This window comes from Xyrauchen texanus, chromosome 1 (assembly GCF_025860055.1).
Source record: "Xyrauchen texanus isolate HMW12.3.18 chromosome 1, RBS_HiC_50CHRs, whole genome shotgun sequence".
Lineage (NCBI taxonomy): Eukaryota > Metazoa > Chordata > Actinopteri > Cypriniformes > Catostomidae > Xyrauchen > Xyrauchen texanus.
The window spans coordinates 2,622,195-2,637,970 of NC_068276.1; the positions used below are offsets into that span (position 1 = coordinate 2,622,195).

General features: G+C 40.7%; 1 protein-coding gene across 8 annotated transcripts in view; it reads right to left on the reverse strand.

Moving 5' to 3' along the window:
* Positions 1-15,776, reverse strand: part of LOC127647831 (receptor-type tyrosine-protein phosphatase delta-like) — a 534,579-nt gene that overhangs the window by 42,881 nt on the left and 475,922 nt on the right. For 5 of the 8 annotated variants that reach the window (XM_052132375.1, XM_052132358.1, XM_052132341.1 and 2 more), the window contains 7 exons: positions 14,317-14,898; positions 13,900-14,045; positions 13,382-13,526; positions 5,804-5,901; positions 4,875-5,131; positions 3,784-3,877; positions 801-1,010 (listed from right to left, as the gene is read on the reverse strand). In XM_052132375.1, coding sequence (XP_051988335.1) covers positions 801-1,010; positions 3,784-3,877; positions 4,875-5,131; positions 5,804-5,901; positions 13,382-13,526; positions 13,900-14,045; positions 14,317-14,898 — 1,532 coding nt within the window. Of the gene's footprint in view, positions 1-800; positions 1,011-3,783; positions 3,878-4,874; positions 5,132-5,803; positions 5,905-6,257; positions 6,846-8,978; positions 9,097-9,749; positions 9,777-10,598; positions 10,793-11,580; positions 11,887-13,381; positions 13,527-13,899; positions 14,046-14,316; positions 14,899-15,776 lie in introns of all 8 variants that reach the window. The other 3 variants (XM_052132365.1, XM_052132326.1, XM_052132317.1) reach the window with 2 other exon arrangements.

Here is a 15,776-nt window from a genome sequence, read left to right on the forward strand (position 1 = left end):
TTACAGTTTTACAGTTTGGAACTGTGTTCCAAGATCTGTGCCGTCTGTTTCCATTCCATTGTTGCACCGTCTAGCTATTATTTAACATCAGAACGCATATTTTGTAAACACCTCCTTTTGTCAACTAGTCATTCAGTCGACCTAAAAACTAGACTATTAAAAAATATATTTTTTAAATGGGATACCCCTAATTTTAGTGCTTTATATAGGCAGCAACACATTAGATGTGCACGAGTCTGGATTCACAATTGATTTCAATAGAGACCGACGTTAGCATGTCGCTAGGCTAACAACGTGATCCTATGCTGTGTAGAGTTAAAAGTAGTTGAAACTTTGAAATCGTGTTTGGAGATCCCAGTATTCTGTCGTGGTGTCCAGAACATGTCCCGTGTGAACGACTCTCATTCTGTGGCTGCACTGACTCTGAGGTTTGTCGAGGCCCGCTGACTGCCCCCTGCTGACACAGCTCAGAAAAACACACGCACTTCAAGTTTTAATTGCTTATATAGTAGCAAAGAATTATGGAATTTAAGTACGGGTCAGGGGGCATGACTAATTGCGTTCATTTTTCGAACGTGTTATTACTGAATGGATTCAATCCACAGCCCTACAATTATATGTTACATTAATAAACCATAATTAAATCAGTTTTTATTTCTTTTTCTCTCAGCTCATCACAATGCATTCCAGCATTGCCTTAAAGCCTCAAAGGATTTTGCCAAAACATGATGTCTTGGAAAACAGTATAATATTGCTGCCATAAAACAGTAAAAGCAAAGAAATAATAAGATGAAACTTACATTTTCAGAGATCTCCAACACGGCCAGCACAAAGAAGACGTATTCCTGTCCGTTCAACAGCTGCTTGTTCTCAAAGTCACCATACATCTTGGAGTCTCCAAGCGTAAACTCGGTGGGCAGCTCGTGGAAATACGCAGTGATGTATGGCTTCAGCTCCAGCTGCCTGCGGAACCGAAGAGCGCGACTCGTTTGGTTGATTTCTTGTAACAACTAGAAGAGAGGGAGACGGATAGTGATCACTTATATATATATATATATATATATAGTGAAATATACTTTTACTCTAGTTGTTGTTCAATTACGTTTGAATGTAAATGCTCAGTCATTGACTTTTGTAATCTGATAGTTTGCAGTCAAGCATGTCAGCATTAATACAGTGTAATCAAACATCATTACATTCACTCATCTCAGCGGCTTAGGCCAATAGCTTCTCAAACTACAAGCTACTGAAGCTACAGCAGTTTTACTTTATTTAACTTTATAGACAATATGGTACAGATTATGAATATCTGCCACTTAATGGTTATTGGCAATAGCATAAAAATAATCCATCAGAATCCCTACAATGTATATGTGTATATACTCTATATATACTGTAACACATATATTATATACACCGATCAGGCACAACATTAAAAGCACCTGTCTAATATTGTGTAGGTTCCCCTCGTGCCACCAAAAGAGCGCCAACCCGCATCACAAAACAGCATTCAGAGATGATATTGTTCTCAGCACAATTGTACAGAGCGGTTATCTGAGTTACCGTAGACTTTATCAGTTCAAACCAGATACGGGTCATTTGGAGCATGGCATGATTGGTGATTGGCATGATTGTTGGTGTCAGACGGGCTGGTTTGAGTATTTCTGGGATTTTCACACACAACAGTCTCTAGAATTTACTCAGAATGGTGCCAAAAACAAAAAACAACAAAGTCTACGGTAACTCAGATAACTGTGCTGTACAGTTGTGGTGAGAAGAATATCATCTCTGAATGCTGTTCTGAGATGCGGGTTGGCACTGTTTTGGCAGCACGAGGGGGACCTACACAATATTAGGCAGATGTTTTTAATGTTGTGGCTGTTGTTTTTTAATCGTGATTCATTACATACATTTTCATAGTTAATCGTGGTTAATCAGAGATTTTGAAAATGCTATAATTTTACTCTTTATATAGTTATTTTCTTGTCAAAATAAATGTATTTCCTTTTTGGGAAAGAAACCAAAACGATTTGTAGAAGTATAATGCTTTATTTAATGTATATACAGTATATTAGATAATAGTATATCATGTTGCAGTGTTACATACTAATATACAGTGTGGTGTTTCTAGGTGTGATATTTCTATTGTATTAGTTCAATTACATTACATTTTCACCAAAAGTGTATGTGCATGTGTGTGTATGTGTGTGTTAGTGTGTGTATGTGTGTGTGTACGTGTGTGTACGTGTGTGTGTAAGTGTGTGTACGTGTGTGTACGTGTGTGTGTGTTAGTGTGTGTGTGTGTGTTAGTGTGTGTGTATGTGTATGTATGTGTGTGTTAGTGTGTGTATGTGTGTGTGTGTGTGTGTGTATGTGTGTGTGTGTGTGGTTATCCACAGGCGTCGCCGCGAGCTGGAAGGCCACTCTGATAAAGGTTTCTATCATTCCCGTATAAGCCGTCAAAATGCTTTCAAACCTTCTGCCCTTGAGCCACTTTCAACACACAACTTAAAATACTGGCAGTCAAATAAACTGAGTGTGTGTATGTGCATGAGAGAGAGTATGTGTGTGTAGGTCAGAGTCAAAAATACTTTCTTGTCCGCTGCAACAGTTGAAAATACAAATTACATCGTTTCAGTTTTTCAGGTGTGTACACACATAAAATGGTTCTGATCTTCCTTCCTAATGTTGATGAATCTTCATTATTCTTAATGAGGGTTTGCCTGCAGTTAGTAATTACCATAAGACACACCCACATCATCTCCATATAAGGGCTTTCCACACAACTTCTCCCATAAACATTTCCTTACACTCTCCGAAGCATCAATATATAACACATTCCTTTTTAATCATTTAAAATAAGTTTTTAAATGATTAAGCGATGTTTGTGGTTTGAGTTGGTTCTACATTTTATTCAAAATATGCAAATGTACTGATAAATGATTGACTGATTCATAAGCATGTTTGCAGAAGTGCCCGAGGGCAGCTGGTGTGAGGAGCGGTGCTTCCAAACCAAAGAGGATATCCCTGCGTGGTGCCACCCTCTTCCTGAGAAGCAGCTTGGTATTATTGCTATATATGTTTGGCATTCAGCCTGGCATAAGTTTGGGGAAAACACTCTTCGTCTCACGCCTCGCCACTTCTATGGAACATAAAAGCATTTAAATATTTACTCTGGCTAAAAATAATATCGGCACGGCGAGCGCGGTCTGCTGGAGTGATAACACACATACTTTCTCTATCTCTCACTGTCTTCCTGCCCTTCGGACTGAAAACTTCCTTTGTTCCCGTTTGCATGAGTGGGCAGAGGCAGATTTGCATATGACTGGAGCGGATTGCAGCTGAGCGCGCAGGTGGTACAACTGTACGGTCTCACTGCTTTATTTTCAAACGGTTTAATTGCTTGTAGCTACGGTGCAACTAAAGTCCTGCATGGGCTGCTTCTGTAATCAATAGTATTTGTAAAGCTTAGCCGTATTTATTGATGTCAGCCTTGAATCAAACAGTCCATTATCTGATTCTCTAGAAGAGAAAATAAATAGATATCTCAACCTCAGACAAAATACTCACACTCTGTTCACTGACTCTCTGACACATATGGCACACAAAACTGCCAAGAGTTGGATAACATCACCAGTTCCAATCAGGTTGGCTTTAAGCATCTTCAGTGAGTAAGGGCTAATGGTGCTAAATATTGAATGCATGCAAATGTTGAGGTATGGTGTGATGTGACGGGTGCAACAGTCTGTTTGAATGTCTCTAGAGCTGGTGATGACTGTATACCTCTTCCAAGTTCATCTCGTCAGGATTGGCCCAGAGTTTGATGAACTTTCCTGGTCGTTGTTTCTTCAGTGGAACCACCACGATGTAGTATCCCCTACAGAGAACGAGCCAAATAACATCAACATTTTAAGTTAACATATTAAACTCAACAAGGTTCACTCAAGATTGTTTCACCGCTTTTAATCAGCGTTTTGTTAACTAGTTCATGTAAATGATCTTACAGTGTGACAAATTAATTTTGAAAGGTTTAATGTTCAATCAATACAACATCAAAAACATCAGCATGCACAATAGCTGTAATACAAAACAAAAAATGCTGTTTAAAGTAGTTTTAGGTGGTGTTTAGCATGTCAAAACACAGGACAGTTTAAACGGAGCATCCACAAATGGAAAAGGAAAAATTCATAATATTGCACCCAGTTTTGCTTTTCAATTAAATGTATCTGGTTTAATGGATGTCTAGATATTTTTACTGGAAAACAACATTTTTACTGCCCCGTTAACCTCGCCAGAATCTCAGCGGTTAATGTTTGGCTGCCAGCAGGTACTGTCGACAGCTTCAGGACATCCATCAAGATTAGCTTCAATCAATCTGGACTTTCCAATCCACTTCGGATGACACTGGATTAATGACGTGTTTGACGAAAAAGAGAGTTCTTCGGTAAACACATCAATTACCTGCCAACACGCCGACTTCACTCACGTTAGTCTAGTTTCACTTCAAGTCTAGCGAGTTGGGCATCATGCTAGCCTATCTCCTAGCTAATGAGGATCTCTCTGGAAATGATTGGTCTCTTCCTGCTGAAAGACCATTGATCATGTACATGTGTTTTTATGCCTTGTAAACTTCAACAGTTGGTGTTCTGTGACGTTTTGAACACTGCTGTGAATTCTGCAGATGTGAATATGTCACAAAGGTAACATTATATACGGGGACTCTTCAGGACTGGACCGAAAGACAAAGGGTGAAGGACAAAGTGGAAGGTCTGGAGACAGCGAGGGGCCAGAATTGATCTTCTAGAATGGTCTGTCAGCAAAACCAGCGGTGCTTCACTTGTTAAAACCAAACACAAAGCAGAACGGGCACTCACTTTACTTTCTCTGCCGTCTGCACCGTGGGTAGCTCGACCGTGACCATGCCGTCTGAACTGGTCTTGCCGATCAGGTACGGTTTGGTGCGAAGTATGTCAGGTGCTGTCATAGTGGATACGCGGTGCTGTAGCCCGCCAGCGCTGTTTCCACGATTAGTTAGCAGGAAGGAGTACTGCGTCTCCGGTTGAAGGTTGGTTATGAGTTTTTGCGCAAGCTTGCCATCCACCTCGACGCTTTGTCCGTTATCATATAAGATCTACGAGAAACCATCATTACATCAAATGTTAACTAAGGAATGAATGTGATGTAGCTGTTCATGTGATACACAAGGGCTCTGTTCCAAAACCTTGTGAGCTGCCTACACAGGAAGAGAGGTGAAGGCGGATAAAGCAAGAAAAATGTTGATACAAATTCCAGAATTGTGAATCAATTAAAAACATGAACAAAATGACAAAATATGCAAATTAGTTAATTACATTTAGCGCAAACAATCAACTATATGAATATTTGCTGAGAAAAGCCCTCAAATGAAGATCAATCATGCTCTATTTCAGTGGCAGGCACATGCCCAAAAGTGTGCAAAGACAAGCCCTGTCCTAGAAAAACTAGTCTGCATGTGTATAGTCCGAACGTACTGTGCTAATGACGAAATTTGCATCACGTGCAGTGCGCAAGACAAACGGGATGCAGTAAACAGAAGCATACTTTTGTCTTTAATAGGTAGCTGCCTATGTAGGTAGCAGACAGCAAGGCCTCCCACAAGGTTTTGGAACAAACCTAGATGTCCAGAACATCAAACTTCTGGGACAAAATGGCAATGATCAGGTGTGGTGGCATATGAATGAACATAATTGTTGGTTGTACATCATAGTAGAGAATATCGCAGTTCAAATCATTTGAAAGCATAAAGTTTTGACGAGTCCCTTACAGTAAAAGGTTGAGCAGGATTGTAGTTCTCGGGAATCTCCCATGTAAGCAACACTGATGTCTTCATGGCAGCTTTCACGTGAAAATTTTTTGCAAACACTGCTAAAAGAAATGTGGAGCAGATGAATTAGACAACCAGCACAGGAGAAGTTCATTTAGCCACCTTATAGAAAGGTAGCTAGTCATCAACAGCCTTACCTTCGAAGCAATTCCCCTTCTACCTCAGAGGACTATCCCAGAGCTTGCACCTTACCTCACAGCTTACCCTTGACTCTCCGTTGCTAAACTTCCTTGATGTTCTTAAACGCTAATCCACATGAACTAGCTACACTAGGGGCTAATTTTAGATGTGATAGCTCCTCTTTCCTCTGAGAAATGCCAAACTCTTTCTCACAGATGACATAAGGTTGTAGGAGAAGGAAGACAGGGCGAAGGGAGTGGTACGAGTCTCCTACCTTGGTGGATAGGTTGCGTTCTGAACTGGACACTAGGACTGTAAGGGCCAGGACCCTTACTGGTGAAGGCACACATTTTAATATCGTAAGTCGTGTCTGCTTTAAGGCCGTCCAGTGTAACTGTAGACTCGGGTGCGGTAATAAACAGTTCTGAGGGACTGCGAGGACTGTTGATGTCTTTGTATTGTAGGGCATATTTGACGATGGCTCCGTTACGCTCTGATAACGTCACGGGCTGCCAGCTGACCTGAATGGTAGTTGTTGTACTACTTTTGGCTACAATGCCTTGTGGGTAACCGGAAGGTGTGTCCTCAGGTGTGGTGATCTCCTTCACCGTTTCCTCCCCGAATCCCACCTTGTTGCGGGCCGAGAGGCGAAACATGTAGGACGCCCCTTTGTGGATCTCTTTGGTGGTATAGTGGTTGTCACGCTCCGAGAACTCGATCACAGTTAGGGGCTCCACGTCCTTGCGGCCGAATCGAAGGCGGTAGCCTTGCAGCAGGCCATGCGTGTTGGGCGGTGGGTGCCACTGCAGCAGAGCGGTGCCCATGTTTGTCGGACTCACCATGAGACGAGGCTTTTCGGGAACTGAAAGAAAATGCACAGGCAAAACATATGGCAATTAATGCTGCAGCAAAAACTCGAACATTGTGTCCAAACAAAGGGCGATGCCATTAGATTCTGGCGACAAGCAATATGTATGTCCACACTGAATGCGAACATTGTCACATGTTCAAGGAACAGATGTGAGGAGCTGTATTGTGACCAAAGACCAATGAGTGGCTGGTTAACATGGAAGGGACTGCATCAAATGTATCATTTTGAGTCTAGTGAGGAAATGGTGTAACGCAGTGGTATTGAACTGTTGACTATTCTGATAAGGTCGTAGACAGCAGGAAAAACCACATCACGAGACAAAACAGCATGTCGTTGATTTTCATGTCGTTGATTTTTTATGAACAAAATATATCAAAATTTTTATAGTTTGGTATTATTTATATATAAATTAGTCCCGCTGTCCACGTACTGTATATGGACATACATTTGTAGGAAAACTCCTAAAAACTAAAAGACAAATGGAAAATGCACACCGCAGTCATTCTTGGGTCTCAGGAGGTTAATATACAGTTATGCGGAGTGGTATTCTGGACCAATAATGGTGAATGGGGCTACCGGACACAAAGCAGCAGGAATAGAAACCAAGACATCTACAAACAACTTGTCACAGTCATCACATCAAACACACAAATTAACATGTGAACGATTGCTTGGATCACTTTAGTAAGTCCTGTTGGTTAGACACTACTATTACACTTATGATAGCAAATTAAATGTACTAATCAGGGGTATAACGGTACAAGATTTTCACGGTATGAGAACATCACCAAAAATACCACAGTACTGCGGTATCACAGTATTAAAGTGCATTGCTAATATTAATATTATTAAAATAATAATAAAATCATATTATTGATATTATAACATTACTTTATATTATTATTATTAGTAGTAGTATGGAAACGTTTTTTTTTTTTTAATCCAGACATAATATTCGTCCAATAATGTGAATGGCAACATGGGAAAGGAATGATAACCATCTGTTTCTAAAATCGTGGTATACCGTGTAACTTTTAAATCCCAGATCCTAATAAACTTTAAGAGAAGAGAGAAGAGTTCTCATGTTTTTAGTTGTTGTGACGTCAAATGCTGTGTGTTCAATCAAACTTAATATCCGTGTTTCACAACTGGTGGGTCTTTAACTGCAGGGAATAAAAAAATACCAGTGTTTTTCTTCCATTTAAATATTTCCACGGCCGAGGCAAATTTTTCAGGCGTTCAGTCCTTTTACACGTTAAATACAGTATGCTTCTCTTCTGAAAATGCGACGCGATTTACGCCTGGTTTTTTAAGTAAGCAGTGCAGCCATCACAGAACCTAAACTACTAAACTACTGCACCAAGTTGCCGTCAACCAGGCTTCCCTGGATATCGTGGCGCCGACCACAACACTGATGCGACCCATTTGAACTCTTTAAAGTGCTATGAAGTGAAATCTTATGACTTCATGAACAGCACCGAGAAAAAGAGACAACAGGTTATTTTTCTTCAAATGACACATCATCGGGGGGGTCTGGGTATCTCAGCGAGTACTGACTCTGACTCACACCTGGACTCGCGAGTTTGAATCCAGCGTGTGCTGAGTGACCAGGTCTCCTAAGCAACCAAATTGGCCTGGTTGCTAGGGAGAGTAGAATCACATGGGGTAACCTCATCCTTATCATTTCTTAATGTTTTGAAAACGCTGCAAGTCTGGCCATTTATAATGACATTATGCCAAACAGAAATAACACTGATACCGTGTGCCTTTTCATAGACATGCACTCAAGGGCAAAAGTGGAATTAAAAGGCTTTTCAGAGCTCTGAATAATAGCACAATTAGAGGTACAAGAGAAAAGCAACTGTTCTTATAGCGATTGTGTTTTTCAGACCTTTCATTGATTATCGAGATTCTTTTATATGAATAGCCCTGCAAGCATTTCAGAGTCAGAGCCGTAGGTGAGTAGAATTACAATCGTTACTTCGAGGGCAATTACAGGCATTCTGTGTTAATGGCTGCAGGGGGAAAACTTGACGCTGCGGTGCCTCTGCACAGGATGACAGCGGCTACTAGAAAGACCACATGAACTGAGGGACAAATTGCTCAGAACTGGCAGTAACCTACCGGCTCCGCTGGTGGTGACCAACTTGGGTTTGCTGCGTGCTCCGTCACCTTTGGTCGTGTACGCAGCTACGGTCACTGAATAAGTGGCCTCCGCATGCAAGTCAGCGAGGACTAATTCCTGGACAAACACAACGTGATCTTTTTAACACTTGAACGGAGTGGACAAAAAAAACACACACACATAAATGCTTTTAAAATCATGCAGAAACTAATGGATATGTTTACATTCAAATTAGGCTGGACAATATATTATGTGACACTGTGAATATCATGATTTATTTTATGTACCTTTTATTTGACCATTAAGAGCATGTCATTAGACTACTTACATAATCCTTTTTTTCTCACATATTACAGGTATGACAGATAGTTTAATAATGCCAGTGTAACAGTGTAACTTTGATTCATTTCCAGCTCTATCTTCAAGTAAGTTCAAATATTGGAGCTTAAATATAAATAAATGAATTAATTATTAAATAAATAAATACAGGTTATTTGGATAGCTGACATGACATACTTCTAATTACTTTTTGTCAAATTAATTCTACATAATCCTAATTCCCTTGCAATTATTATCCATGCAGCTTTTATGACCACATATTAATTAAAAGACAACATGTAATATTTGCACTTTTATATATTCATGATCATTTGAAATAGACTAGTGAAGACAAAAAGGTGAATAAAGTGGTAAAATATTGATGTTCGTGTCAATTTGTCAACTACCCATTCCAGTAATTTGCAAATGAATACCCCTCCCCTAACACTCACATGCTCAGTTGAGTCGTCATATTCCCACTGACAGACAGACCGCCAGAGACCAGCACCAGAGAAAACACAAACAAAACACAGAGACAAGAGTCAAATGAACAGGATCCTGTTGGATTCAAACAGCATATTGTTTAATGTGAAGTATCCTTAGACATATATACTATATAAACTTACACTATACACTATACTGTTTACATTCTCAAAGGTGTAGTACCATCTCAAATGGAACACAACTGTTTTAATTACACAAAATCATCCACCGTTTAACAGCTGACGGAAGCTTCCGCTTCGTACGGTAAGCCGCGAGCTCTGAGTGCATGACGTGTCCAACATTTCACACTCTGTTTTGATGGTTGAAGAAATGCATCATTTGGGTACTCGTAGTACATTTATTTTAGTTTAATTTTTAGTGTTTTACTTGCATTACTTAAACTACAAAATGATGTAAAATAGTGCAGAAGTGTGCGGTTTGGGACGCAGTTAGAGACTTTTGAAAACGCTCTCTACATAACTGCATACTTTGGTAATGAAGTGGTTACTGAAAACAATGGATTAGTATGGCCGTGGCCATAGACGACAACCCCATGTGCCACACAGGAGATGCACATTTCTGTAGGGGTCAACGAGCATGTTGCTACGCTAACAATGTAATACTCTGCGATGCACAACTAAAACAAATATTGGGTAAAATTATCAATACTTCCATCAACACATTCCAGTTTTGAAGGAAATATATTTTAAATCAGCATTTCTCTGTCAGACTGGATGAAATGCACCATTAGCACAAAACTCATCAAAACTGATAGAGATGGACTTCAGAAACTGTGCATCTGTGCAGGTGGCGCCTACCTGAGCATCACTGATTAGGATGTCCTTGATGACAGGGTGCCCGACGGGTTCCCCATTAACCATCCTGACATAGTGCACCTGGTACCCACGGATCTGGCCGTGCTGTCTGTTCGGCACCGGCGACCGCCACAACACTTTAACAGATGTGGAGTTGACAGTTTCCACCTCGACTTTACGAGGAGGGCCACTGGGCACTGAGAGAATTATAGGACAGAAGACACAAAGGTCAAGCTAACAGGGGACACGTCTCGCCTGACCTGGCAACCTCTCATGAGCAAAACGGTGAAGTAGACAAAAATCTACAAAATGGGAATATCTCATTAACAAGTGCTGTGTAACACTAATATCTCAACAATGGCAAGGCAAAAACAAAAAGAGGTAAAAAAAAAAAAAAAAAACAATCCCCAAAAACAGGTCAAAGTGTTAACCTGATTTTTTTCTGAAAACATGGAATCAAAATATAATTGGTAAAAACAAGCAAAAATAAGCCAAGGAGAGCATTTCAGAATTTGAAGCACTCTAAAGGACTTTGGCTATGATTAGAGTGAAAAAACAAATGGAAATATGTTAAGAAAAATGTCATTAACACGGGACGCTTGAGAAAAAAAAAAAGCCCCATTTTGGAAGATTCACTCTCGATTTCTGGAAATGAGTTTCACTCCATTAAAAAAGCCATTTCATTTTATCTTAATAAGAAACTGGGGGAAAAATACAAAAAGACATTTGGGATTGTAGGAAGTGAAAGGTCATCAGAAGAATACGCCGTGTAATCGTTTGAGTAAAAAGTCTCAAAAATCATCCCAAAACTGTCAAAGGGGTTGACATGTTGGTGAAAGGCCACAAAAGAATCCTGGTTAGTCGAGTTAGTGTAAAAACAGGGGGGAAGAAGGGCGAGGGGTAGTTAGGGTGTCTTGGGGCAGAAGTGGAGTGTTGTAAGGGTAAACACACATTAGCGTTTCAGTGGCGTGTGGGTAAAACATACCATCCTCCTCCGTACGGATTAGCTGTGGGAAACTCTCAGGGCCTTCTCCCGCTTCAGTGTGGGCGCTCACAGTCACACGGTATTCCGTCCATTTGTCCAAGTTCTCCAAGAGATACTGGGTCTGTTCCGGTGGTATGTCCGAGATTTGGCGTAACATGGTATCGTCCCCTTCAGTCGCTGCATACTGGATGGTGTAACTGGTGATGATCCCGTTTTGAAGCTCCAACGGTGGCAGCTTCCAACTTACCAGAATGTTGGTAGAACTCTGACTGGTACACTTGACCTCCTGGGGCGGAGCTGAGGGCTCTGATTGGAGGATCAGAGGAACGTGGGAGGAGCAGAATTGCAGTTGGATCAGATTCGATTGGTTTTGGAGTATTTTGGCCAGATCCCGGGTGAGGTTCACAGGGGGTGGAGGTAAGAGGATTTTTTTGTTTTGTGGTGGAAGTGGAGATGATGTTGATGAACAAAGAAAAAAAGAAAAAAAAAGAAAGGGAACTCATAAAATGAGGATGAAGCACAGGGGCTACAAATACTTAAAACATTATGAAATGAGAATAAATTTAAATGAAGCTTAAAAGAAGTATACAAAGGACAAAAATGTCACAGACTTCTCATAAAGGAGGTCAAATAAATAAATTCACAAATTGTGCAGGGTGGGACATGTGCGGCAAAAACTGACCCTAAAATTAAGAACCTACCTTCGTAATTCTACATACTGTTGTAACTAAAAAATCCCAGTTTTTTAACCCCACTGTTTGTAATTTTTTCCTAAATGTATTAAACTCTCATATTTAAGCTTAAGTATGCAAATGTCATTTCTTCTCATCATTTTCCACACAAATTATCCAAACTATCTAAATGAACATCGTTTGATGAGAGCCCTGTTTCCTCCAAGCAGTTACCATCAATCCAAAATATTAAAGGTTGATGCGTTAGCTCTGTAAAAACAGTAAAAGAGTTGCTCACCAACCTTTCCGAAGCCTGTTGGTTTGAGGTAAAAGCCTGGCTGGTCCAAGAGTTTATGACTGTTCGAGACTTTGACATGCAATCAATCCTCCAAGATACTTACCAGGAATTTACCATTACGCACCGTTTAAAAGACCTCAGATTTATTCTGATTACCTCGAAAGAGATACTGCATCGTGTGAAGTTGAAGCTGAGTCAAGCTTGTCAGCGTTAATTATGCATTTCATTCTGCAAGATTAATGAAGCCGTTGATCTAAAGGTTTGATCACAGTTCAACTTGAACACATGAATAATAAATATGAGGTCTTTTGGGAACGCAAGTCTCTTCTCAATCTATGCATCATTGCATTTGAGCTTTTCAACAAGGTTCCATGCGGAATACACGAGGAACCTTCCCAAATTCAGCAAATCTTTCAAATGCAGTGTGGCATACTATAGCTAACGTCAAACAACAAGGCCCCCCACATTAGGCCAACGCTTCCTCTACTGCTGCCAAACTGATGAATAATTCATCCTTTTTCTTCTGACATGGATCTTAGTAAAGAGTTGACACCATATTCAATGAAGTGACCTTGTCATTTGACTACATTTCCCATAGATGGTCTCACATAAACAGGATGTTCAATCCATCTTTTAAGGCACAGAACCTGAAACGCCTCCATTTTTCAAAAAAGATTGCGCTTAAACGTCTCAATGTAGAACACTTCTCAAATTCAGGATTATATTGGCGAAGGCCTTTTTGAAAAGGAGGATTTTTGTGCCATAGTAAGAGCCCCCGCATTCTTGGACTGGGGTTCTTTTGGACAGACTGATAAGAAAGAAGAAGACCTACGTGTCTGAGGTGTCTCGGCAGAAATCTCGTTGGTGTACGCGCCGATACCGTGTTTGCTGCGTGCGGCCAGCAGGAAGGTGTAGGTTGTGAATGGCTTCAGATCTTTCAGTAAATAAGTTGTGGTGGGCTCAAAGCTAACACGTTTCTGAGGAAGAAACAACACAATAGAAGTTAATGCCCCAATATCCTGGTAGAGCCAAGCCATTTTAAGGCTACAAACATATTTTACACAATGTTCACTTGACTGCGAACGCATAGCTTTGTTGAACATTCTTCGTTCTTGTGTGGTTCTGATGGTAACGAACCTCGATACACAGGTGGGCAATCAAAATACAAAAAATGTGCATGAAATTGAGTTTGCACAACTAGAAGAGTTTGCATTTTCATACTTGCATACAGTACGTTTCGGGTGCAAGATTCGCTTTGTTTGTTTTACATTTAGACATTGCAGCAATTTTCTATCGAAATAGTGGCAATTCTAAGACTTGGAAAAGTTTGTAAATAAATGACATTCTCACCTCTTCTTTATCATCTCCTTTCTTATAGAGCAGCTCATATCCAATGATTTGATTGTCTTGTCCTGTCTGAGAGGGGGGGTTCCATGACAGCAGAATACTCGTCTCTGATTTGGCTTCACCTTTAAAGTCCGTCGGTTGAGAGGGCACTATACAAATATCATTGAAAATACAATTTATAACAGTCCCCTACTGTAAAAAGTGGACTGCAGTATCATTGATATGGTGACCCGAGGGAAAGTGCCACCTAGCGATCATCAAGTTTATTGTTTTCTTTCCACAGCTCTTGTTCTCGTTCAAGTCAGTTCTCTCCAGATTTGCCATTTATGATCTTGAGTCTATGCTGGACATATGTATCAACATTTTCTAAAATATTAAAATAGATTAGACACTCTTTCTAAAAACAAACCCGACACTCACCTCCGGTTTTGGCGATAATCTGTAAATCTGATGAGAGGGGTCCGTCTCCTACCGAGGTAAAGGCCAGGACTCTGATGTAGTAAGTCTTATTTGGTGTCAGGCCTGGTATGGTAAGGAAGTTGGAAGTCCTAACGATCTGTTTCTCCCATTGGTTGACATGTTGGCTTGGATCGGTGGTGTAGTAAACTCTGTAGCCCGTAATCTGTCCATTGGCTTCTTCTGGTTCGTCCCAGTGGATGATGGCGGTCGTGGCGCTTAGCATTCGCCCTCTGACTTGCCTTGGGGCGGTACTCGGCGCCTGCTCCGCTGTTTTGGCCTCGATGGCTTCACTGGGAGGCCCGCGTCCAATGTTGTTTAAGGCAACTACTCTAAACTCGTAGTCCGAGTAAGGGCTAAGCCCACCTACGCTGTATCGCGTGGTTGCAACGCCATCGATTTCTTTATAAGCGTCCTCTGAGTTTTTGGGCTTGTGTTGAATGATGTAATAGGAAACAGGCTCAGGATTGCCAGAATCCCATGTCAGTGTGATGCTTGTCGCCGTGCGCTCCGTTACCTGGGGTACACCTGGTGGCTTCGGTAAAGCTGAACAAAAATAAGGGAACTCTAATCAGTGACTCTACATTCACTTAGCGACTCTTGACTCCAGAATGGAGGGAAGGGGTTTCAAAAACAAGAGGGCTTGATGACGTCATATGAAATGGACAGTTGTTTCAGAGGTGGAACAAGTATGAACTACTATTATAATTGTTTTCCTTCAGAATAAAATACACTGATAAGTTGTTCACAGCAAAAGCGGGAAACATGAGTAACTAGAGTTACTTTTCATTTCGTGTTTGTTTTAATGGCATGAAAGAAAAATATGTTAGCAAACACAACTTATAACCTTTTATACATTTATTTTACTCCAGGTTTTAGATGAGTGTGTTGTCGCTTTGCTAAGCTAAGCAGCATCATGCGGTTTTGTTATTAGCATTCATGGATCATGTTCCTTTTCCTAAGGGATACTAGCCGAAGGTTAAAGTGTCATCCTGCTCTGCCCAAACATACAGTGCTGTTTGTCGCTAGTGTCGTACAGCAGAAGAGTTTGGAGCACTGACTGCACATCGGCGATAATCAGAAACCACGCTCCCCCCAGAGAAAAAGAAGACTGTGCGGTTTATTTAGAACACATCTTAAATACTCCGCAGGCGGTAATTTATTGCTTAAATTCAAAGCGCATTAGGTGAGGCTGCAGATAGGACAGATAATGTTTAGTCTTTGCATGCTGTCTCTAGGGGCATATTATGACTAATGTGATTTTATTATGTCTACTGGAGACAAAGGTTTTGTGTGCGTGTGGTAGGGAACAGCTGCAAGTGTGTTTAAATGTGCTAACAGTAGGAGGTACTTCCCACTTTGGTGTCCCATTACTTTTTTAAAGCATCAGAAGCATAAATCCCAGGTATTCTTTTTCTTTTTTT